The sequence below is a fragment of the Neomonachus schauinslandi genome, chromosome 3 (genome assembly GCF_002201575.2).
Source record: "Neomonachus schauinslandi chromosome 3, ASM220157v2, whole genome shotgun sequence".
NCBI classification, from domain to species: Eukaryota; Metazoa; Chordata; class Mammalia; order Carnivora; family Phocidae; genus Neomonachus; species Neomonachus schauinslandi.
In genome coordinates this window covers 102,970,497-102,997,730 of record NC_058405.1, presented here as the reverse complement: position 1 = coordinate 102,997,730, position 27,234 = coordinate 102,970,497, and the positions used below count along the sequence as shown (strand labels likewise).

Below are 27,234 nucleotides of genomic sequence, written 5' to 3'. Positions count from 1 at the left end.
GATATGAGAACAAGCCATGTAGGTATCAGAGGGAAGATTACCTTAGGTACAGAAAAGAGCAACTACAAAGGCCCTGAGGCAGGAGCATGCTTGTCATGTTAAGAACTAGCCAGGAAACCAGTGAGATTGGAATTCAGTGAGCAAAGGGGAGAATAGAAGAAGATAAGAATGGATGAGTGGTGCGGAAGTAGATAGGGTGCCGTATCATGTGGGATGAGATGGGAAGCCATTGTAGAGTTGTCTGAAATAACTTTCTGGATCGATGAACATATTCTATATCTGCATTGTCCAATATGGTAGCCACTAACCATCTGTGGCTAAGGAACATTTGAACTGTGGCTAGTATGAACAAGAAAATGAATTTTAAGCTTTACTTCATTGCAATTCATTTACATATCAATTTCAATAGCCAAATGTGGCTTTTATACTGGACAACACAACATTAGATTGACTTAACCTGATTTACATTTTAATAAGGTTACTTAGTCACACAGATGAGAATAGACTATAGGGCCATAGGGCAGAAACAGGGAGAACGGTAAGGAGGTTATGGCAATAATCTGGGTGACAGAAGATGGTAAATTGGAGCAGCTAGCTTTTGGAGGTGATGAGAAGTGGTTGGATTTTTTATATATTACGCTCCTAGATCCAGTGAGATTTGCCAACAATTTGGATATTGGGTATGAGTGAAAATAGAGTCAGTGACCCCGATGATTTTGGCCCAAGTACCTGAAAAGAGAGAATTGCCATTATTGGAAGTGGGAAGAATGAGGGAGGAGCAGTTTTAAATGTATCATCAGGTGTCAAGTTTTGGAAATGTAAATATGAGATATCTATTGATACCTCTTGGACATTCCAGCAGTAATAGGAGGAAGGCAGGGGTTTATGTGAGTCTTGAGTTCAGAGGAGAGGATCTAAGAGTAAGAACTGAAACAGAGAGAAAGAGCACAATAAATACAATGATAATTTTCTCAAACAAAAAATGGGGTAGCCATTCATGTCTCCACTTATAAGATGCTGCCTTGCACTGCCAATAAATAGGCTGATTCTTACAAATTTTCTTCCCAGCTTTAGAAGATGTTTTAGCAATGTCTATTGTATTTAATTGTAAACCCAGCCCAGTGTAGAAGCTAAGAGATGCAGCCTCTGAGGGAGAGAGACACAGGTTGGAATGTACTTCCGACACTTCATGAATAAGATGAGATTTGTTATTTAGTCTCTGAGAACCTTAGTTTTCTGATCTATAAAGTGGGGATAACCATACTTACCTCAAATGCAACTGCAAGTATTAAATGAGATAATTTAAGTGAATTGTTGCATAATGCTAAGCACATGCAGATGGGTAATAAGTACTTATAAATGAACATCATATGGAATTAGTTTGATAATATATTTTCACTGGCTATAATCTTGAGACTGTGAAAAAGCAAACTTGCTGTTTAGAAATCTATAATACTACTACATCAACACAAATGAGCATCTGTTTGTGGACCCTCTAATACCTGCATATAATAATGGGATGTTACATACACAGTTGATACAGTGTAGTAATTAAGAGGGTCTGTAAAGCCAACTGCCTAAGTACGAAGCCTGACTTTTCCTCTGACTAGCTCTATGAAACTTTCCCTCAGTTTTATCACCTGCAAAACAGGGATAACAATAGAATTTATGCATAGAATTGGGGCAAGAAAAAGTAAAGGAAATAAGAACCATGACTGGCACACGTAGCAAATAAACATTGTTCAAGTACTGGAAAATTAAGTTGGACTTGGCAAAGCAATGTAAGAGAGAACCTATATTCCAGGATTAATAGTGAAGATTTCAAAGGCTTGAGATTTTTTTGGTTCCCAAGCCTCTTTTATGGTCTAATGAAGTAACTGACTCTCCAGCAAAGTACACAAACAATAAATACCTATACAGTTATGCATATGATTCTTGGATGCTCAGAGACTCCTGGCCCTCATCCATGGATTAGGCTAAAGTCTCCTGATTGAACTCAACAAAACGGACTATCCAAGGCAGAAAAGAGTAAAATTTAAATAGCTTAGATAATTGACATTCTACTAATATTTCAGAGGGAGCGATAACTGCAGGGTATGCTCTAGAAGGTAAAATTGGAATGAAGCAGAAAAAACAAAGCCTCAGTCCAATGAAAAAAAATAGGGTCATGAGTATGTATTAAAAAATCTTTCATTACAAAGACAGTGATTATCTGCCCAAATAAGAATACGCCTACAAATAAGACTTTACAAGAAAATAAATATTTCAATGAGTTGAAAAGAAGCTCTACTATCATTATTATTTTTATTTTTAAGCTGATAGAGAAAAAAAATAACCAAATACTGATTGCAGAAAATTTACTGGTGTCAGTGTTGTGTGACTTGGTGCCATTTCTGAGCTGAGCAATTATACACTTTCTAACTGATGCATTATCATAATGGCTCTCGGTGGGCACAACATATGGTGTTACTTTTGTTTCCAACATGATATAAACCAGGTTCTTTTTTCTCATTGTATTAAAAATAACACCCCATGATTTGCCTCCTTCCTTAGTCAGGTAAGGAGAGGGGAGAACAAAAAACTAGTGTCTCCTTCTGGCTAAACCCCCTTAACCAGAGAAGTTGCATTTTAACTAGCAACTCTCAAAACTAATGCCTGGCTACTACATTTGCAGAAAAACATGCTACTACTGATATCATTTTAGTGTGAGACACTCATTTTAAAAATCCACCTCATTTGTCCTTATTTCTCTTCCTTTTCATCCCCAGATCAAATCTTTTATCTTTATATAATCAGGAACTTCTGCTTGTTATAATTAAATGACTATTTACTGAGCTGGGCTAGTTCTGTAACTGATACTTACAAATACAGATAAAAGCCTCTCTTCCCTCAAGCAACATGTATTCTAACAGTAAATGCTGTCATTTAACTCTGATTTCAATTTCTCTGTCTTTTCCTAATGAGTTTCGTTTGCCTACTCTCCACCGCTTTTCTCTGCCTATTCCAGCATGCACTTTAGTGTGTGTGTATCTTCTTTATTGAGTCTTTTACTCCTGTTTATTAAACCTATCTTCAAATCTCCAGAACTTTCTATGTTCTCTGATTCCAAGTCCATCATGTAGTTTTAGCCAAAACATGCTCTTTTTTTAGACACATTCAGAACTAGTAGTTTAGAATATTATAAGGCAGAAATAATAAGTGATTATAAAATATTTATTCAATTCAATTCAAATATCTATTGGGTGTGTTCTAGGTGCCAAAGAGATGAGAAGCAGAATGGCTGCTCTCAAAGAGCTCTCTTTAAACTCCTCGTATGCCTCTGATAAGAAATGTAGCACACTGCTCCAAGTGTTTACATGCCTCCTCCACTACATAGGAGCTGTCCAAAAGCAGAGGAAAAGTAATAGTCATCTGCATCCTGCAGAGCCTAGCAGTGACTGACTGTAGAAGCTCAAGAAAAGCTGAATGAACCAAACCTACAAAACAGCTATCCTGTGCAGACAACATGGGACTGAGAGTACAGGCTGTGTACTGTTTTCAATATGGCTGAACACACATGGTACCTAGGTACACATGGTACACGTGGAACATAGAGCCAACCTAGATTTCTGCATAATTCTGGAAACTGACCCCATATTTCATTATCTTATGATTAATAAATTGCAAAAATGAGTGTCCATATGGTACTCAAATAACAGTAATTCAGTCTATTCAGAGAAATAACTTGTCAATTCAGTAATAGGTCAGTGTCTGAGATGGACAGGAAAGAGCCTTAGCTATGTCGCATATTTAAGACGACCCTTTAAAGCAAGATGGTAATCCAGACATACTATTATCTGCCTAGATATTAGCTATATGAGTGTTCCTGGAAATTTAATTTAGTAACTAGTTCTAGGTTTGTCTGAATCGTCTGCAGTGAGCACCCAGTTTTCTGCATTGAAGTGTAGCTATGGATGACAATGCTGCCTGAAACAAAGCTTTCTTCCCAAACAGGTTTCTGCACTTCTAGGTAATTATGAAGCAAATTCCACCCAGAAAGTGACTGCAAGAGGCTTGATAAGAACAGAACTTAGTGTGAACCATTTGGGTATATGTGTTCCAAGTTTTAGGGCAATATTCAAGTTTAAGGAATGTTTTCATGGGGTAAATATGGAGAAGGGGGTTTCAAGGATTATAGTTTGAGCTGAGAAGGCAGTTTAGGGCAATGGTTTTCTTACGGGGTGAAGGAGGAAGTTACTCAGGCACCTCATATGACCCGGGAAGCATTCTCAAACTTGGTTGCCATCTACAAGACTGGTCTGGGCAGACAGGGATTTGAAGTGGTATCAGCAAATGAAAAAATGAACAATAAAAATGTAGATCAATCCTATACATGTTAATTGGATATAAGACAAATCTGATTGCAAATTTCTTGTGATTCAATTTGTTTTTTCTGTTGGAAACTGGCCATGATCTATCTTTCTAAAAGCTGACCCATATATTTGTATTGACTTTGTTAATGCAACAAAGAAAATATTGCTATTTTTGAAAAAGGAAACTGCAGCCACTTCCATACACTAAGGGGCAATACAGTTTATCCTGGGGAAATATACTGTGGCTAAGACAGGTTCATAGGTGCACAGATTTACCCAGGTGAGAGAGGTAGATCAAAAGGGAGTTAAACTGCTCCAAGGAACAAATAAGAGGGATGGAAGGGAAAAGTGAGGAGTTGGTATCTTAGGAAAAGTAGTGAGGTAAGAGGATATGGGTGAGGTCTGGGAGAAGTTACGAGTGGGTGCAAGAGAGAAGGGCACCACTGAGCAGGAGAAAAGCTAGGAAAAGAGTGGCTGTGGGACTTTGCGCTAAATTCTGTTCCTGCTGTCCTTCTATGCCATCAGTCTTGCCATCTCCCAAAAATCAAAGAATGGTGCTTTCGAGAATGAAGGAAGTAGGGCTCTGTCTGTGTTTGGAGCAAAGCAGAACAGGATAGGAAAAGGCAGGTGAAAGACATGCAAGGTTTGGAGATAGGAAATCAAAAATTGAACTGGCAGCAGAAGTTTGGGGCAAACAGTGGTTGGCAACCATCAGGAGCATGTAAGCATGACCCCCAAGATCCTTAGGAGTCATGGGGAAAGGGATGGATGACCCAAGTTACTTGGGATAAGGGATCCCATCATTTTTTTCTGGATTTGTAAGAGTTATAAGTGATCCCCTAAGACTAGGGAATCTGGAGACATTCAGTTTATACTAAACTGATGACAAGATCAACATATTTGACAATTTTATTTACCTTTTCAAGTAGAATATTTTCTTTACTGAAAAGGAAACTATATTGAACAAGGTGGCTTATTTTTTATTACATATATTTAATTAATTTCTTTCCTTAATAACTCTTCTGATAGAGGCAATAAAGCTGTAACTTTTAGCCTTAGGAGATAATTGGAAAGTCCAAAATAAAATGCCTAAATTTATCTTCTTTTGTTAAGTGGTTCTTTAAGAAGAAATGTATGTATGATATTTCTCTTGTAGCTGTACAAATCTCTTCTAAGAAAAGTGCATGTGATAAAGGCGGGGGGTCATTAGAGTCCCTTTAATAATTGGACACTTGTTATTTGTTGCATTCTTACGTGTAGGAACAATGTCTATGAACAATGTTGTCCTCTTTGGGATACCTGTCTCCCATGATGAGTACAGTAATGAGGAGTTTTTTACTGTATACAGAAAAAGTTAGCAAAATATTTCCACCATCAAACGACATTGACTGAGTATCTTTTGACTCAAAATACTTTTTAAGAAAAAGCTAATTGATATTTGAGTCTTTACTCCCTTTCTTTGATTTTTTCCCTGTGAATGTATATATACATAGTATAATACATAGTACATACATACATAGTACATATGAACCACATATATGCGTAGATGCAATGTAATGTAGGTATGATTACCTAGAAATAGCCCTTGAATAAACTAAGACTCATAGACCAAGTTCACACAACTAGGAAATGCCTCAGCATTCTTGCTGCATGTATCACCATATATTTCACTGTGCCTGTTTTGGTTTGAACATTTCTTGATACTAATAAACCATGGATTGTATTAATATAATTCATGAGATAGCCAGCAGAATACTGTATTCATAAGGGTACTTAGTCAGTTCTCAGTTGTTTGCAGACTACTCATGTCAAACTTTAGACTGGCTTTTTCCTCTTGGTAGAAATATATTCATAGAAAACTGCTTTCTGACACTGAAATACTTAACTTCTGAAAATATTTAAGAATAAACCAAATATAAGAAAGAGTGGATCTTCTATTGATATGAAATATATCCTAAAATCAAACATACATGACTTCTGGATAAATTGTTATTTCTATCGGTAACACTTTTTCTTTATTATTGATACAGATTATCAAGAATAGACAGCTCTCACTGGTAACAACTAAGTTTTCTTTTGTATTCCTAAATGTAGTATAATGGCTTTACCCAAGTGTCTTAATTTAGACAGAGGTTAGTAGGAAGCATCCAGTTTACATAAGCCCTTCTAAATGGGAAAACAGAACTCTCCCACATAAATGAGTATTTTTAATTAACCAGAGATAAAAATAGTATATCAAAATGTTCCTTTAGGGAAGAGGTTGTATACAGGAACTCTCATTTGCAAAAACTCCCACATGAGTTCAAACCTAGAATTACAGGCAACAACCCTATTTGCCATCCTTAAAGTCATTTCTCATATTTAAGAATTGATGAATTTTGTGACATACGGTTTTGAGTAAGAGGTCTGGTATACACTTAGGAAGATAGAGACTGTTGTATATCTAGAATCAATCTGCCTAGCACTATGTAGACAATCCACGAAGATTGCTGAATGAAAGAAGTAATGAATTAATGAACTCAACAATGTCAGTGTTTCATTTATTAACATGTTTACTTCTCTATGTGGTACTTATTATATACTGGAAGCAACATGACATGATCAAATGCCCTCTTTGGAAAATAAGACAGAAATACAAAACAAGTGAAGAATTTCTGGTAGTTATTTGAGAAAATCTACCATGAACAATATTGATAATGGCTCTAGAAATGCAAAATAATCAAATATGAAGGCATTCCAAATATTTAAACCTTTATTTATATTTAATAAACATCACAGAAGGGGAAGAGACATTCAAGAAGCAAAAAGGAGGTACAGAAATATTTGCTGTTTTTGGCCTCATTAAAAAAATTCCTATTAGTGGTATTTGCTCTATGTCATATAAAAAAGAATTTATATATAGACAGCAAAGACAAATTTTCCCCAGAGAAAGAAGTAAATAGACATTTAATTCCACTAGACCCCCTAAATTGATAGCTGTTATGAAGGACTTTCCTAATACTGTGTTAATTAATTGACTACAATCAGAAGCCAAGTCAAGAATTTCATAATGAAGACCAAATATAGCAGGCTGCCTTCAAACACATATATCCAGCACATATGCACTATTACTGTTTTAAAATTCAGGGTGAATGTAAATAATTTACCTGACACAAGAATAATGAGCATCTTAGCGTTGGTAGCTAAGAGACTATGGAAGAATTTCAGGGTAGCTGGGATATCTTTTACATAATACAGCATCTAGAAATGAAAGAAAAGAGAAATTAGACACTTTTCTATGTCAATGTCTTTGTTACTTGGGCTAGATACTCATCAGAAAGTTTGATTTTCAAGTTGAGAGTTGTACTCAACAAAACGCTTTAAGAATTTAAAAATTAAAGATGTTATATGGAGAAAGAAAGTAATAATGTGATAAAATATTTGAGAAAAGGGAAAACTATGGTATTTGCTCAATTACAGCCAAATAGTTTTAAATGTACTCTTTCTGACTTCAATAACAGAGACATTTATAGCTGGAGATACTTAGTCTCCACTCCACATTGGGGCATCAATTCTATGCTTACTCTACATTTTGTGAATTATAGTTCTTCTGGGAGAAGATGGTGCTGGCACCATAAAAACAGACCCCATTTCATGGAACGTTGCTTTAAAATTAAGCCCCTTGTACCAGCTTTACCATATGCTCACAGATGCTTTTTTTAAATCACAGAAAATATGGCAGGCTCTGATGTTGACAGATTCTCTAGGAAAATGGACTGAATAAAGCATGAGATTACATACTTGGTCACAAGGTGCTAGGGGTCAACCCACCCCTTTTTAATAACTCTGGACCATCTCTGATGAAGTTCAGGGAGAGGCCTTTCCACTAAACACAGGTAGAGCCTAGAATTATACATTGGCAGTGGAAAATTTTCCCTAATGGCTTGCATCCCTGGAATCTACCCCCACAGATACTTACTTCTTAAATCTCATCTCCATCTCTCTTGGGCAATAATTTAATATTCTATTTAGATGCCCATGATAGAATTTTTTGCATTAAGCAAACACAACTTAAACTACGCCCCTTTCACATGAATGAATGAAATAAAATGGAGCTGCACATGGCCTACGCTGCTTCAGGACCATATTTAGTATCATGTCATTCCATGCTGTTCATGACAGGGATAGGTACCCAGATACATAATCCATAAGATGGCTAACAGTCTATGATGTGACCTGGCTAAAAAAGAGGAGGTGGGCCAGAACAGATGCTCTGAAATTTGATCTAATAGATACTGAGATTCTCTGAAGTTGACTGTGAACATTAAGTCGAAAGAATGTCATGAGAGTGTTAAGACTATAAGGAACAATGAAGAGACAAAGGTATAACATAGGGAAAATGTATACTAGACAGGGAGGAAGATAGAGGAATAGAATAGTAATGCAGAGGAAGCAGAGTTGCTTTAGAAAGAAGGAAGATGCATGGAAATTTTGAGAGAAATAGGAGAATGATCTCTGAAGCTGCAACATTTTATAACAGGTAAAAAATGGGATCCAGAGTACAAGTGGAGGGACAGGTTTTTGATAAAAGGTGGCTTTTGTAATTAGATGAAAGAAAGAGATGTTGGGTACAGATGCAGCTGTGTTTATAAATTTGGAGGGTGAAAAATGACTTTCCATCTGATGATTTCTCTTTTTGCTATACAGTATGAAGTGAGGTCATCAGCTGGGAATGAGTGGTGGTGCAGGGGTTACAGGAAATGCAAGGAGAGAGAAGGAGGTATGAAATAGTTAATATGAGGAGGGAGGAAATTAAATCTAATAGAGAAACATTATAGGTTTGATGGACAATTTAAGTACTCTCTTACAGGTAAATGATTTTGTCAGCTAGGAAAGCAGAGGTGTAGGATTGCTTGGATAACTAATGTTGGAGTCATTTCTTCCTTTGATTTCTTGTAAGTTTATTCCTTTGGGATGACTGCACTTGTGGACTGTGGAAAGATGTCTCTTACTGTTAATATTGGTATTTCTAAAATATACACATTTTCTGATAGTAGACAACACCCAAAGTCTATACACTCATATGTCCCCATAACATCTAATGAATGCTCACTCCCTTTCCAAGAAACCCTCCAGTGTATTTCTAAGAAATACACTATCAGGGCTGGATCATGGAAATAAATTCCTACTGAATGACTGACTGATGTAAGTAAACTTTATTGACCTAAGAATGATCTAACCTGCCCCTTCTGTCACATGCACACTAGCCAGGTCATCAACAGAAGGGAAAGAAAGGATTCAGAAAAACTCTGGGACATCGGTCCATCCAGACCATTAGAGCTGTGCTAGGATATGTAACGCTCTACTGCCCTCAAAACTATCTATGAACTTCCAATCCTACAAAAATTAATTAAGCCAACATTGAAAAAAAATCAGTAACTGAAGGTGTTTGAGTATAAAAAAAATTGGCTTTTTGAATGTTACAGAGAATCTCTCAGTATATCAACACCTTTATCCTCAATTCGGACAGATAATGTTCACTTGTAAAATCAGAAACCAGATTTCCATTTTTCTTCCTAAAGGTAGAATATTAGGCATTCTTCATAAATATTTCTGAAAAAAATCTTTCTGAGAATATATAACAATAAATATTTCTTACCTGAATCATATGAATAAAGTCCCACTTCTGAAATTCTTTTTTCTCTATGATTCTATTTTGATATTCAGATGATGTCTCCTTATGCCAAGCAAACTTTATGTTCTTGAGGTTTGATGTCTTGGCTACAAGCTCTAAAATATAGAAAAGAGATGGCACACCATCAATTTTAATTGCAAATGCAGAATCCATTTCCATTTCGAATTTTAATGCAATCAATGTTATATACGTAACAGATATAAAGCACATTTTTCTTTTTTATGTAGCTCTGGAAGACCAGAGAGTTCATCCTGATTTTTTTTTTCTAGTATTAAATGAAATTAAAGATGAAAGAAAGAGTCAATAAGAAATAATTATGAGAACCCTGATCAGACATTGGTTACATTATCTCAGTATAAATGGGGAATCAACTGGTGAATTTTATCAGTGGAAAGCAAATGATATGATTCTGTAACCCAGGAGTTAGCAGACCATGGCCCATGGACCATATCTGGCTCACCACCTATTTCTAAATAGACTTAAAGCTAAAAACATACTATTTCACTTCCTGACTTTATGCCTTTCATATCTCATACTGTTAGACTTTTAAATGGTTGAAAAAAATCAAAAGAATAACATTTGATGATATGTGAAAATGATATAAAAGTCAAACTTTTGTGTTTATAAAGTTTTATTGGAACATACGAACACTCAGTTTATCAGCAGCATCTTTGGCTGCCTTGGTGCTACCATAGGAGAGTTGATTGGTTGTGAGAGAGATTGTGTGGCCTAAAAAATATTTACAGTGTGCGTTTTTTCAGAGAAGTTTGCTGACTCCTGCTATAATCCATTAAACACAAACCCTTTAAGAGCAAGGATTCTGTTTAAATATTTCTGAATGAATTAATGACTCTGTCTCTAAGAATAAACATCAAAAATAATAGTTGATGACCAGGGAATAGAGGAGTCAGTAAAAAAAGAAATCTAATTATTCACTGTTCATATTTCTGAGGTGTTAGTCATGTCTGCCAAGAAAACAAATTAAATATGTTCTTTTCCCAATAAGCTTAACAAAGAACATACCCTAGTAACTATGTTGTTAATGACTGAGGAGACAATTTGGGATGATAAGCCTTTCAGGATAGGGTTTGACATAGAGCACCATGGTTACAGGTACCTTTGTACTTGGCAATTTGCTCAGCACTTGGCTCAACAACTTCATTGTTGATATAAATTTCTGGATATTGAATCTGCACTTTGGAAAGAATTTGAAGATCAATTTCACCTAGGAGACAAGCATATGGAATATATAATGTAAGTCCAGAAAGAAATGATTAAGAATAATTTGAGGTAGTATATTATGTCTTACTTGTACTAGGAAAACCCAACATAAAGAATAATGTTCAACTGTTGCCCTGCCACATTGTCTATGATGCAGAACAGGTAGGTTGTAAGTAGGAATAATAATATGACTTGAGGAGGGCTATGATTGTTATTCCTTCCTTCATTCATATAATCCTTATATATTATTACCATATTATGTTAAATCTAAGATGCCATTAATTCTAGGACTCGGTCAACTCTTCTTTTTGTATCACTAGATCAGAAAAAACACTGTCAATTATAATTTTAAGATTCCATCAACTGAAAGAGGTATCCCAAATTCAGAGATGTTAAAATACAAAAAAAAAAAAAAAAAGAAAAAGCACCTGAGAATTGATAAACTAGGCTAGGCCAGAAGCATATAAAAATATGTCAGAAGAAAAATATGTTAGGTACAAAAAAAAAAAAAAAGACAAAAAAGATGTCAGACATTCACTTTCAAATACACCATGGTCTAGTGGAAGACATAGGCATGAAAGGAACCCTGTCGGGTTGGGCCATGGTGGGAAGAGGAAAGGAGACGGTGAGGGAAAGGAAGGAGGAGAGGTCAGAGAAAGGGAAAGCCTGAGCTCTGTGTTACAGGGTAAGTGGAAGATAGCTCAGAGACTTCTGGGAAAATGAGGAATTGCAGGTAGATAGGACAGGTAGATAGAGACATGAAGTCAGGGAACAGAACGGTGTATATGGACTACTGGCACTTCAGAATTTTGGAATATTCAACAAGGCAGGCATCCAAGCAAAAGATGATTTCAGTGAGGTAAAATGGAAAGGAGGTTATGGTAGAATAGATATGTATTCATTAATTCATGCACCAACAATTAATTGCATACTGTGTGTCCGGCACTTCACTAGGCTCTAGCAAATAAAGTTAGAAAGAGCACAAAGATATCTGCCCTGATGAAAACTTACCATGTAAATGATTGAGTGAGAGAGATGGTGATAAGTTTGATGGACTTGAGTTCCAAACCTGTCTTCTCCACTTACTAGGTGTATATAACTTTCAGCAATTTGCTTTACCTCTCCAAGCTGTATTTTCCTCATCAGAAAAATAGCAATAATGATAGCACATAATTTATTAATTGTGAGGGTTCAGTGAGAAAATGCATATAAAACTCAGTGTAAAATAGACACCCATTAAATAGTAGCTTTTCATTAGTTTTATTGCTTTCATTGAAAATGAAAAAATCTCCTCTGTCCCTATTGCTGATGTCTCCAACTTAAGTTCTGCAATTTTATTCTCTAAGGTTATGATGTTGACCTTTACTAAAATAGATCTATGTGCTGGCAAGACTAGCCTATGAAAATGATGTTTGTCTTTAACATTTTGGTATAAATGACATTAACAGAACCTCTACAAGGTTAGATATGGCAGGCAACAAAAGCATAAGTCATAAGACTAGAAGGTCTGGCAGAAAGGAAGTGAGGGAGATAAATCAGGAACAAAAGATGCTAGACTAGGAAAAAGGGCAGTCAAACAGCACCATGAGAGCCCCAAGTACTGGTAATAGGAGCTGGTGGGGATGTGGAGGGGAAGAAGTGGAAAGGAAGCTGAAATAGAGGATAAAGGAGCTTATGTGACAATTTTCTGGCTTCACCAACATGAAACTTTTTATACTTTCTGTAATAACTCTAGCTGCCACTTTTTGGCCACCTACTATTTGTCCAACACTGTGCTCGGCACTTTACTTGGATCATCTCACTTAATTCTGACCACAAAGTTATCACAAACTCCCAATATTATTCCCAACCAGATAAGCTGATTAAAGTAATTTGACACTCAGGAGATATTAATATGCTTAAAGTTTAAGGCACATTTTTCTGACTCTAAAGTGTTTGTTCTTCTAACTACTCATACTAAGAAACAGGAAGATACCAAATACTAAAAGGGCATAAGAAGTTTTTTTTTTCCTTTCTTTGCAGTAATTATTTTTGAATGATAAAAAAAATAATAATTACTAGGGCAAAAGGCTGATAAGAAAAGCTGTGGACTAATGAGAAATAGATTCCAGCTTGCCCCAAAGGGCCAGAGGCCCTCTATCAACCTAGATATATACATTTTAAGACAGACAGACAGAGCATGTGAGCAGGGAGGGGAAGGACAGAAAGAGGGGGAAACAGAGAATCTTAAGCAGGCTCCATGCCCAGCTGAGAACCTGATCCAGTGCTCAAACTCACGACCCTGGGACCATGACCAAGAGTCGAACACTTAAGCAACTGAGCCACCCAGGCACCCCCAACCTAGCCATATATTTTAAACAAAAAAAGTCATTATTTCTGAGGATCCCAAATCCAACACTTTGAAACTCAGAAGGTTGCAGTAATTTTCCCCTTGGGGCTTGATGAGCTCTTCTTCCCCTAAGATGAACCCCAACATTTTGGATCTGCCCAGATGGCAGAATGTATCTAGCACATCCCCAAGGTATATTCCAATACTGTTATTTTCCCACCCAGCAGAATGTTCTACCACAGAGCCAGCCAGTCCCTCTTTTTAGGGCAATGATGGAGGGCACAGTATTAGAATAGCACCTGAGACATGGAAAACATGGGTTTACTAACAACCTCTGGACTGTGAGTCCATGTGTGGACATAAACCCTCTGTACATTCTCTGCTGGATCCCTAGCAGAAAGGAATGAGCAACAGAAGGAGATAATGAAACTATTGCACCAGGAATTAGCACATAAAATCCATTTCTGTCTTCATAAGTTGAGTAACCACACTTCCTGTTTGCCAGGGACAGTTATACTTTTTGCTTGTTGTACTGGTGTCCCATCTGGTTTTATTCTTGTCCTATTCTTGTCCTTTAATTTTTAACCAAATATCATTTTTATTAGAATATTATTTTTGCAAATAATTTTTTAATAACTATTTTATAAATTGACCAATATAATAAAAACCTGTTCAATAAATAAATATTTTTTAAAATTATAATAATTTTAATTCTTTACCCAGTCCCTATAACTCTCACTCTTTAAAAAACAAAGATTTATTTATTTTAGGGAGAAAGTGGGGGGAGGGGCAGAGGTAGAGGGAGAGAGAATCCTCAAGCAGACTCCCCACTGAGTGTGGAGCCTGATGCGGGGCTCGATCCCAGGACCCTGAGATCATGACCTGAGCCAAAATCAAGAGTCCAATGCTCAACTCACTGATCCATCCAGGTGCCCCTATGGCTCTCACTCTTAAACGTATTCTGGGTTTGACAATAAGTAATGCCACCATGCTTATGAGACACTTATTCTCATGTGCTGTATTTATTATTTATATTTATATATTTATATATATTATTTATAATGGACTATATTATTTCTTATTGTAATAGATTAGACAGATGATAGATGATACATAGATAGATAGATGATAGATAGATAGATGATAGGTAGATAGATGATAGATAATAGATAGATGTAGAGGTCACCCAAAATATAATACATTCCTTGTTCTCATACCCTACATAGTTTGCTTTCTAGTATCCCTCAGAAATAGGAGATATGCATTTAAAAAAATGATTTATGTGAACATCTTCCTCAACAAAGAGAGAATAATAAAAAGGTAGTTCAGATGTTCTATAGTATTATGTCCTATAGTCTAGCCTAAACATCTAGCATTTAGTTATAAATATATTTTTTAGTATATTACCTATACTGTTCACTATCCATCCAGTCTCCCAAGCTTTGCTCCTTCCTTCTTTCTCCTTCTCTAGCCATGTGTAAATTTTCCTGCTAAATGTTTCTTACTTTTTTCCATTCCTATTAGCAATCCTTGCTCAGGCCCAAATTATCTATGTCTTGGAATTCTGCAAAAATACCCTAAAAATTCACCCTATCTTTGCTGAACTTTGTCCCCCAAAGCCATCACTAAAACAATCATTCAAAACTCTAAGCTAAGCAAGCCCATCGCTTCCCTGCTTAAAACCTTCTGACTGATCAACTAGATAAAGTCCAGGCTCTTAAACTGAGCATAGACCACTCTGCCTGCTTCCTATTCTCATCTCTCACAGCTTCATAGTTTGAAACTTTTGGCTCCAGGAACCTTGAATTTCTTGCATTTTTACCGTTCTTTCTCCGCCGCTGCCCTCCACATACACCATGTTCTTCTGTGCTTTTTTTGTCTTCTGCCAGGAATTCTCTCCCCTCACTTCCTTACATCATCTGACTCCAACACATCTTGAACTATTCTACATATTACTGATTACCTTGGTAGTCTTTCCCACAGAGCCTGGAAGTAGCATTAAAATCCTTCAGACAGAAACTACCCATCAGTTGACTGGAGTTGGCAACACAGATAAAACCTTGTGTTCCCTAATCTAAATTATTGCTTTACTTCACTTATTATATTCGCTAGCAAAGACTTGATTCTAATGAGTTTATTAAAAAGTATCAAGGACTCTAAAATGCTAGATTGAACAACTGAGCAGGTTTGATCATCAATCACTGAAAAGCCTGTGAGGGGTTATCTGAACTGTAGTTCCAGGAGCCAGCAATGAGAGATTCAAACACACAAACAAAAAACAAAAACAAGGGGCGCCTGGGTGGCTCAGTTGGTTAAGCGACTGCCTTCGGCTCAGGTCATGATCCTGGAGTCCCTGGATCGAGTCCCGCATCGGGCTCCCTGCTTGGCAGGGAGTCTGCTTCTCCCTCTGACCCTCCCCCCTCTCATGTGCTCTCTCTCATTCTCTCTCAAATAAATAAATAAAATCTTTAAAAAAAATAAAAACAAAAACAAAAATAAAAAAACAAAAACTAAAAAAAGAAAAAAAAAAAGGAAGGAGACCATTTGTTCTTTCTTTCTCAACTGAATCTTCCTTAGTAGGAGCCATAACATTATGAATGTGTTCCACTATCAGACATTAAGCACCCTATAAATGCTTTTAGACAGCACACAAGCCAAACTAATGTGCCAAAAGAATGGCAGAAAGTAAACTAGAAATGAATCGATCAAATAATTCAGAAATTCTCAGCAAATTCAGAGGTAAACAAAAGAAATGTGGAAGCCAGCACTTTTATTGTACATTGCAAAGCCTCCTGGGAATCCTAACTTTGAGATCCAAGAAAACAGGATTTAAGGGGAAAAAGGTAATACATGTTTATCTCAAAGTCAGTCTCTTTTTACAAACGATTTCTTATTAGGCATTGCTTGATCATAATTCTGACAATTGTAGACTACTTATTTATAACATTCTAAGCCTTCAGCTACATAAATGCCAATAGTTGTTTGGTTAACTAAAGCCTTACTATGTGTTTCCCCTTAAAGTTTTGGAAAAAAATCTGCAGTTTCCTGTGACAAATGGAAAAACTATAATGATTAAACAACTCTATTTCAATATACTATCCTTCTTTTAGAGTCTGTGCATTTTATGATGATGTAACTGATTTTCCCAGTTGGTTAATATGTGAAATGAGCGAAGTTGAGAAAATTCAAATGTGTCAAAATGTTATAGAGTACTTCGTTTCAATGTACAGTGTTTAGAAAGATATGCACCAGTTTACAATCATTGGTTATCTCAAGTGGTGGAATTATAGGTTATTTTTCATTCCCCCTCCCACTTTTTTTTTTTTTAACCTTTCATTCCAGAATTGGAAACCTGTACTTCCACTCACCTTCATCCATTTTGCCCATACCTCCAACCCCCTCCCCTTGGGAAACCACCAATTTGTTCTCTGTATATAGGAGTCTGTTTCTGCTTCACTTGTTTGTTTTGTTTTTGTTTAGATTCTATTTGTAATTGAAATCATATGGCATTTGTCTTTCTCTGATTGACTTATTTCACTTGGCATAATCCACATTGTTGCAAATGTCAATATTCTATTCTTTTTTATTGCTGGGTAATATTCCTGTGTGTGTGTGTGTGTGTGTTTGTGTGTGCATCTTCTTTATTCATTCATCAATTGATAGACACAGGTTGCTCCCAAATCTTCGCTACTATAAATAATGCTGCAATGAACACAGGGATACATATAGCTTTTCAAGTTAGTGTTTTTGTTTTCTTTGGGTAAATACCCAGAAGTGTAATTACTGGACTATATGGTATTTCTATTTTTTTTTAAAGATTTTATTTATTTATTTGAGACAGAGAGCATGAGAGGCAGGAGGGTCAGAGGGAGAAGCAGACTCCCTGCCGAGCAGGGAGCCCAATGCAGGACTCGATCCCGGGACTCCAGGATCATGACCTGAGCCGAAGGCAGTCGCTTAACCAACTGAGCCACCCAGGCGCCCCGGTATCTCTATTTTTAATTTTTTGAGGAATCTCCATACTGCTTCCCACAGTGGCTGTACCAATTTACATTCCCACCAACAGTGCATGAAGGTTACTTTTTCTGCACATCTTGCCCATTGTTATTTCTTGTCTTTTTGATACTGGCCATTCTGACAGATGTGAGGTGATATCTCATTGTGGTCTTGATTTTCATTTCCCTGATGATTAGTGATGTTGAGCATCTGTCTATGTGTTTGTTAGCCATCTGTATGTCTTCTTTGTAAATTATCTATTCAGATCCTCTTCCCATTTTTAATTGGATTATTTGGTTTTTCTGGTGTTGAGTTAGGAGTTCTTTATATATTTTAGATATTGACCACTCATCAGATATAGGATTTGCAAATATCTTGTCCCATTCAGTAGGTTGCCTTTTTGTTTTGTTGATTGTTTCTTTCACTGAGCAAAAGCTTTTTGTTTTGGTGTAGTCACAATAGTTTATTTTTGCTTTTGTTTCCCTTGCCTGAAGAGACGGATCTAGAAAAATGTTTCTAAGACCAGTGTCAAAGAGATTACTGACAATGTTTTATTCTAGGAGTTTTAGGATTTCAGGTGTCACATTTAGGCCTTTAATCCATTTTGAATTTAATTTTGTGTATGGTGTAATACGATGGGTCATCTTTTGTATGTAGCTATCCAGTTTTCCCAGAATCATTTACTTAAGAGACTGTCTTTTCCCCATTGTATATTCTTGCCTCCTTTCTTGTAGATTAATTGACCATATAAGTGTAGGTTTATTTCTGGGCTCTCTATTCTGTTCCATTGATCTATGTGTCTATTTTTGTGCCAGTACCATACTGCTTAGATCACTGTGCTTTGTAATATAACTCAAGGTCCAGAATTGTGATGCCTCCAGCTTTGCTTTTCTTTTTTAAGTTTGCTTTGGCTATTTGGGATCTTTTGTGGTTCTATCCACATTTTAGAATTGTTTGTTCTAGTTATTTGAAAAATACTGTTGATATTTTGATAGGGATTGCATTTAAATATGTAGATTGTTTTGGGTACTATGGGTATTTTAACAATATTTGTTCTTCTAATCCATGAGCATGGAATGTCATTCTATTTCTTTGTATCATCTTCAATTTTCTTCCATCAATGTTTTATAGTTTTCAGAGTACAGATCTTTTACCTCTTTGGTTAGGTTTATTCCTAGATATCTTATTATATTTGATGTAATTATAAGTGGGATTGTTTTCTTAATTTCTCTTTCTGTTGCTTCATTATTAGTGTAGAGAAATGCAACAGATTTTTGTACACTGATTTTGTACCTGCAGCTTTATTGAATTCATTTATCAGGTCTAGTAGTTTTTTGGTGGAGTCTTTAGAGTTTTCTATGGAGAGTACCATGTCATGTATAAATTGTGAAAGTTTTACTTCTTCCTAACTGATTTAGATGCCTTTTATTTCTCTTTGTTGTCTGATTGCTGTGGCTAGGACTTCCAGTACCACGTTAAATAAAAGTGGTGAGAGTGGACATCCTTGTCTTATTCCTGACCTTAGGGGAAAAGCTCTCAGTTTTTCCCCATTGAGGATAATGTTAGCTGTGGGTTTTTCATATACGGCCTTTATTATGTTAAGGTATGTTCCCTTTAAACCTACTTTATGGAGGGCTTTATCATTGATGGATGTTATACTTTGTCAAATGCTTTTTCTGTATCTATTGAAATAATCATATGGTTTTTATCTTTTCTCTTATTGATGTGATGTATCACATTGATTGATTTGCAATACTGAACCACCCTTGCTTCCCAGGAATAAATCACACTTGATAGTGGTGAATGATTTTTTTTTAATGTATTGTTGGATTCTGTTTGCTAGTATTTTGTTGAGGATTTTTGCATTTAAGTTCATCAGGGATCTTGGCCTGTAGTTCTCCCTTTTAGTGGTGTCTTTATCTGGTTTTGGTATCAGGGTAATGCTGGCCTCACTGAATGAATTTGGAAGTTTTCCTTCCTTTTCTATTTTTTTTAATTGTTTGAGAAGAATAGGTATTAACTCTTCTTTAAATGTTTGGTAGATTCACCCATGAGGCCATCTGGTCCTGGACTTTTGTTTGTTGGCAGTTTTTGATTACTGATTCCATTCTTTTGCTGGTTATTGGTCTGTTCAAATTTTCTATTTCTTCTTTTGTTGTTGTTTTTTTTTTTTGGTTTTAGTAGTTTATATGTTTCTAGGAATTTATCCATTTCTTGTAGGTTGTCCAATATGTTGGCATATAGTTTTTGATATTATTCTCTTATAATTGTTTGTATTTCTGGGTGTTGGTTGTTATTTCACCTCTCTCATTTGTGATTTTATTTATTTGAGTCATTTCTCTTTTTTTTCTTCATTAAGTTGGTGAGGAGTTGATCAATTTTATTGAGTTTTTTCAAAGAACCAGCTCTGGTTTCATTGATCTGTCCTATTGTGTTTTTAGTTTCTCTATCATTTATTTCTGCTCTGTTGTTCCCTTCCTTCTGCTGGTTTTAGGTTTTGTTTGTTGTTCTTTTTCTTGCACCCTTTCATAAGGTTAGGTTGTTTGAAATTTTTCTTTCTTCTTGAGGTCAGCCTGTATTGCCATAAACTTCCCTCTAAGAACTGCTTTTGCTGCATCCTAAAGGTTTTGGACTGTTATGTTTTCATTTTCATTTGTTTCCATGTACTTTTTTATTTCTTCCTTGATTTCCTGGTTGACCCATTCATTGTTTAGTAGCATGTTATTTAACCTCCATGTATTTGTGGTCTTTCCAAACTTTTTCTTGAGGTTGACTTCTAGTTTCATAGTGTTGTGGTCAGAAAATAAAAATGCGTAGAATGACTTTGATCTTCTTGAATTTTTTGAGGCGTGTTTTGTAGCCTAATATGTGATCTATTCTGGAGAATATTCCATGTGCATTGGAAAGAATGTGTATTCTGCTGTTTTAGAATGGAATGTCCTGAATATATCTGTTAAATCCATCCGTTCTAGTGTGTCATTCAAAACCATTGTTTCCTTGTTGATCTTCTGTTTAGATGATGTGTCCATTGATTTAAGTGGGGTATGAAAGTCCCCTACTATTATTCTATTATTGATTGTTCCTCTGTATTTGTTATTAACTGTTTTATGTATATGGTGCTCCTATATTGGGTGCATAAATATTTACAATTGTTATATCTTTTTGTTGGATTGTCCCCTTTATTATTATATAGTGTCTTTGTCTCTTGTTAGAGTCTTTGTTTCCAAGTCTAATTTGTCTGATATAAGTATTGCTACTCTGGCTTTCTTTTGACATTCATTTGCATGATAAATCCCTCATTTTCAATCTGCATGTGTCTTTAGGTCTAAAATGAGTCACTTATAGGCAGCATATAGATGTGTCTTATTTTTTTGTCCATTTTGTCACCCTACATCTTTTGATTAGAGCATTTATTCCATTTACATTCAAAATAATTATTGATAGGTATGTATTTATTGTCATTTTATTTGTTTTGTGGTTGTTTCTGAATATTTCCTCTGATCCTTTCTTGTCTTTCTCTCTTTCATGGTGTGCTTATTTTCTTTAGTGATATATTTGGATTCCTTTCTCTTTATTCCTTACATATTTATTAGTGGTTTTTAATATATGGTTACCATTAGGTTTGCATATAACCTCTTCTGCATATAGCAATCTACATTAAGTTGATGGTCATTTAAGTTTGAACCCATTCTTTACCCTTTTACTCCCCATGTTGTAAGTATATGTTGCCATAGTTTGCATCCTTTTACTTTGTGAGTTACTTGACAAATTTTTTACAGAAATATCCATTTTTACTACTTTTGTGTTTTCTACATTTATACTGTCACTTTTGGTCTCCTCTTTCTACTCAAAGTCCCTTTTAATATTTCTTGCAGGCTGGTTTAGTGGTCATGAACTCCTTTAGTTCTTGTCTAGGAAACTCTTTGTTCTTGGCTGAAGATTTTCCCATTCAGCACTGTGACTATATCATGCCACTCCCTTCTGGCTTGTTGAGTTTCTATTGAAAAATTTCCTCCTAGCCTTATGGGTTTTCCTTTGCATGTTATTGTCTTCTTTGGTCTTGCTGCTTTTAAATTTTTTCCCTTATCATTATATTTTGCCAATTTAATTACAAAATATCTTGGTATGGATCTGCCTTTGTTGATTTTGATGGAATTTCTCTATGCTCTTGGATCTGAATATGTTTCCTTTCCCAAATTAGGGGTGTTTTCAGTTATTATTTCTTTGCATAAATTTTCTGCCCCCTTCTCTCCTTCTTCCTGTGTTATTTTCTGTCAAACAAAATATGCTGATCTTGATCTACAAAGTTAAATGAAAACCGAATTCTTAAAATCCCCCTTCTTGCAAATTGCCTTCATTTGTACCACCCCATTCCTCAAATCAGCTACAACTATAAAATGACTTTTCATGTCTCTTTGGGGCTATATTGAATCTTTATTTAATTTTATAGTCAGATATTTTTGTGGTTGTAATATCTTGATTTCATATGAGCTATATTTTAAATGCATCATCCCTCTAAATATAGGCATGATGAATTTAAAATATGGCTCATATGAAATCAAGATGTGGAACTTATGAAAAGTTCAAAAACAAGGAAAGGGGGATCTCATCTTCTAGAAAACCTTTCTCCACTCCCTGAACTTCAATGATATATCTAATGAGATGTCAGAGGAATGTTGCATTCTTGCTTGAAATCCAAGGTCAGCTGATTAAAAATAGAAAAAAAAATATGAAAAGGAAAACTTAGAGGTTATGGATAGACAAAACTGAGCTCAAATTTAGTATTTGCCAGAATTACCTTATACAAATGTATTAATATCTCTGCCCTTTAAAGTACATATCTGTAAATTAGGGATAATGTGGTCTATGCTATTGTAAAGGTCAGAGGCACTATATGGAGATCTTGTACTTCAGTTCATAATTATATAGTAATTGCTCAATAAATTGAAGCTATTATACATTAACTCAATGAATATTTTTGAGCACCTACTAAATGCCATGTCCTAATCACTAGAAATAAAGCAATGAATAATACAGACAAAAACATTCAACTGTTATGGATGGTGATAAGTCTCATGGAGAAAATCAAGGCAAAAGGATCAAGGGGAAGCCATGGAGGGGAGTTTGTGATTTTCAACTGGATGGTCAAGTAGGCTTCACGTAAAAAGTGACATTTAAGAGAAAGTTTAAGGAGATTGGGAATGAGGGAATGAAGTTTTGCCCTTCTAAATGGACAGCTCCATAATAAAATGATAACTTATAAGAGCACTCATCATGTATTTGTATTATCTGGCTTGTTCTTCTGACTTATCCTCCATCAAATGAAACACAAATCCCAGCTTGAGAACCCTGGGGTTTCTCAAAATGAGAAAATCTGCAGGTCAAGAAAATGGAGGATTAAAGACTGGAGATATCGCTTGCCATTTGATTTCCTTCTATTCTTGCTTCATTTCTCATATTGAAATGTATGTGAATTCTTTAGAGTATCAGCAGGAAAAATTTTATTCTATTACATGTTGCATTAAGATTATTATCTTCCTTGTTCTCTCTACTAGAATATCAGGCACAAAAAAAAAAAATTGTAGGGAGAAAAATTACCCAGATAGCTCTGTACTTAGTGATGAAAAATAATTTCAGCTATGGGTTTGCAACCAGAGCAAGAGCAATCTGATGTTGAGCTGCAGTGGGAAAGATAGAAGATTCTTGACAAGATTACCTCATCTCTCTCTCTCTCTCTCTCTCTCTCTCTCTCTCTCCCTCTCCCTCTCTCCCTCTCCCTCCCCATCTCTCTCTCTCTTTCCCTGTGTGCCTCAGTATTCAGGCAATTCTGTATAGAAATATGAGATAGAATATTAAAATAGCTGTAGGGTCTCAAGAAGGGAATTATAAATATAAATTGAGTCAAAAGGGCATTGCCATTTGCTTTCATGTGTCTTCTGGCTGTTAGCCCAGGAACAAAACTGCCTAATACTTTGCAACTGCAGGAGGCCTAAGAAGAGCCATGCTACCAAAATGTTGTATGAAGTACAACTTAGAGAAAATGTCCCAAAAGGTGCTGAACACTGAAATGTAGAGATATTTGATAGACAACTCACATAAAAGACTGAATTTTGCCTTAATTTTTAATTTATAAATTTTAAACACATAGATACTTGACTGCTACTTCAACACATACATAGAAAGAAGTAAATTCTATCAATACAATATTGTAATGTTCAAAAGTTATATTGATTTACCCTTAATGAAGTGCTAACTTTCTCTTAACTTTTCTTCCTCATACCCAAAGACAGAACTTATAAGATGAAACTACTTGAATTGGCTAAGGTAGTCCAAGATAATCATGTAGATGGTGTGATTTCATCAACATTGGCATGCATGCATGCCCTCTCATGCCTCTCTGTCTCTCAAATAACCTTCACAGGTTCTTATATGAGCCTGCAACATTAATAATCATTAAAACACAAATTTCCTTGTTGAGGAAAATTATCAGTCATTTATACCCTTGTATGAATAGAATCTGAGGACCTGCTATCCTCATGGAATAAAAAGAAAGAAACAATATTTCCAAATGTCTCAAGGAAGAGACAGTGGATAGCCACCATCCTTTTGACCACCATCACCCTCATCATAATGGCTAACATGTACTTGGATCAGGCATGGGAGAATCTGTGTGCTCTGAAAAAAAACTCTGCTAAGCTATAACACAGATTACGTGGTTCTTAAAATATTTGTACAGGTATAATGCTGTTACCAGAGAGTCAGAAATGGCCAAAGGAGTGTCCCAAAAAACATATATGTGGAAGCAGGGCTATGGGCATCGACCACATACCTAAAGTTGCTGTCAGAAGTCAGTGAGTCTACTCTTTACCATCATCTCTCATCAACCATAAGATTATAGTTTTAACTCGGTTTATTCTTCCTGTCCCTGGTTATAAAATAAATACTGTATAAAACTTGAGAAATAGATAAAGATATGAAGTAGAAAATCAAATAAATAGCTCACTACCAGAGAAAACAAAAGTTAACATTTTGGCTTATTTCCTTCTAAGCTCTTCTTTTTTTACTTTCAAACAAATAATTTCCTTTAGTCTACCCAGGAGAGATCATTATGTATATGAATTATTTTGATTTTCTTACTTGAGAGTTAAACCATGAATATATCAAAATGTGTACTTAAATGTGTTATTTATGGCAGCAACACTATATTCTCTGAAATGGAATAATTGTTTTAATTATAATCTTTGATACTATGATATAAATGTAATATAAATGTATAAATATATATGAATATGTATTTATATGTAAATATAATTTTATATATAGTTAGTTGATATATAGTTAATTTTTTTCTATTATGAAGAACCTGACAACAAACCATGACTTTTTGTGCAAAAATCTTGATTTTTTTCAGATTAATTCCAAGAACCAGAATTAATGGTTAGAATAAGCCCCTTGGTCTTTGGTTGTTTTAAAAATAAAACAAAACAAAACAAAAGACAAGGCCTAAGGACAAGGGTGCCAGATGCTGAGAAAGGATGCAGGTTGAAGAATTGTAGCACATTCTTAGAGGCCTCCTCGTTGGGCAAGATCAGTCTAATTGCTGGAGCAATTGGAGATGGGGGGCAGGAAGCCAGGGGTATGGGGTGGGAGCAGGCATGTCCAGGAGTCCATGAAGAGGGGCTGAAGCAGCAGCTGGGGCTGTGGTGGAACAGCAGGGGAGTGGCTACGTATTAAGTATGTCAGTATTTTTATGGCCAGCATGAACAGGTCTTTGTGTATTTGATGAATATCAGAACTTTTTTTGATACATTACTTTCAGGAAAATTTCATTTCATTTCATGCCTTTACCTTTTGTACATGAAAGCTTCCATATTACTGTAATCTCATTAGTATTATATATTGGCTTTTTATATCTTCTCAAATTGTTCTCAGTGAAAATTTGAACTTTTCTTCCAATAGTTTGCTTATTTTCATATTAAATATAATTATTAGCTAATCAAATATTTTTTATCACTTCTATCATTATTGTTAATGGAGACAAAGCTACAGAAGACCCTGGGCATTGACCCCAATCTGTATAATCCCCAAGGCCCTTTATTAGGTTCACCATCTGCAAAATGAAGATGAGAACAGACCCCCTACACCAGGGTTGCATGAGTGTCTACATTAAATCACAAAGTTTTATTCAGTAGTAAATGTCAAGTGGAAGCCTATTCACTAATTAAGAGATTGTCCCAAACTGTCATAGGAACTGACAAGATACAAATTTTTCCTTCAGCAGAATTGAAGATAACCACATGTTAAGGACTTCCAAGCACATTGTAGATACTCAAAACTGAATAAAAAACTCATATGTTAACAAGAAAAGAATGTGGATCTATCACATTGCTTTTTATCTGTTTTACCTATATCAGACCATTACTGCATTCTTATGAATTCTAAGGCTGCACAACTGAGCTTATTTGCTTTTCTAAGTATACAGTCATTTAATCTGCAAATAATGGTAGTTTTGTCTTCACTCTGCTCATTATCCTGTTTTCCTGTTTCAAGCCTTATTGAATTACCCAAAACTATCTTGTTTACTCTAGTTTTAATGACAGTGATTCCAATGTTGTAGCATTATGCTTGCTTCAAATTGGTAATGTATTTGTTGTTAATAATACTTCCATTTCACTTGAAAGTTTTAAATACAATACAAAGGGGTAAACTATTTTGTTAAAATTATATGTATTTTTAATAATAGGGTTATGAATGTCTTTAACAAAACTTTTTATCTGAGGCCCCAAACTATGATTACCCAAAGCAGACAGTCCTAAATTCTAAAAATTAGTGAATCAGTAGAGTCCATATCATAGAGTAACTGCTAGCATGCTGCACATGAGTAAAATAGTACTTATTCATTTCAAGTTATAAGCAACTAGAATACAGATTAAAAATTATCTGCATGTCTAGAAGTCCCATTTAAATTCCACTTCCTCAATATAGCCAAACATTGTGTTAGCCATACCACTCTGGAGAAATGCCTACCTCTTTCTAGAAGGTTACTCATGAAACCGTAGATTTTCTGGACCAAAAGCACCTTTAATGGCCCCAACATCCAAGAAATTAGGGCCTAAGTCCTTTCCACAGCATGGCCGAAAAGTACTTTTCAAGCCTATGCTTACTCCTAGAGTCACAGATAACACCTTATCGCTCAAGATGTGTGCTTTCATTTCTGGACAAGTTTGATCAGTAAATTGTAATACTGACTCAAGAAATCTTTCTCTATTACAACCATTGGTTCTTTAGGGGTAAATATTCTCTAGTTTGATCAACAGGAAATATCTGAAGATGGGAATAAGCACATTCAATTTTTATTTTTTTCTGGGTCCCCCCCCCAAAAAATCCCCTAATTCTCTGTATTTCCCCAGTCATTCCCAATTTGCTGATATAAACTGTTGGCTTACTCTGGGCCACTGAAAAACATTAACCTTTGCTTCCTACTACTTCCTGGCTTCTAAAATTGACACACTGGCTCTTTCTGTCACTGCCCTAATTATACTTGCTTCACTTCTATCCAACTAGCTTAGAAAATAAAACTTCTGTGTCACCTTAACATGTCATTATGAACAGAGACAGAATTAATAATCTAAAAGATTAAATTTTTAAATAGCTGGTTATTA

The 27,234-nt window shown here is 35.5% G+C and overlaps 1 protein-coding gene across 2 annotated transcripts in view; it reads right to left on the bottom strand.

Moving 5' to 3' along the window:
* Nucleotides 1–27,234, bottom strand: part of HNMT (histamine N-methyltransferase) — a 41,606-nt gene that overhangs the window by 1,187 nt on the left and 13,185 nt on the right. The window contains exons 3-5 of one of the 2 annotated variants that reach the window (XM_021695828.1): nt 11,144–11,251; nt 9,991–10,121; nt 7,499–7,592 (exon numbers count right to left, since the gene is read on the bottom strand). In XM_021695828.1, coding sequence (XP_021551503.1) covers nt 7,499–7,592; nt 9,991–10,121; nt 11,144–11,251 — 333 coding nt within the window. The remainder of the gene's footprint in view (nt 1–7,498; nt 7,593–9,990; nt 10,122–11,143; nt 11,252–27,234) is intronic. The other variant, XM_021695829.1, reaches the window with a different exon arrangement.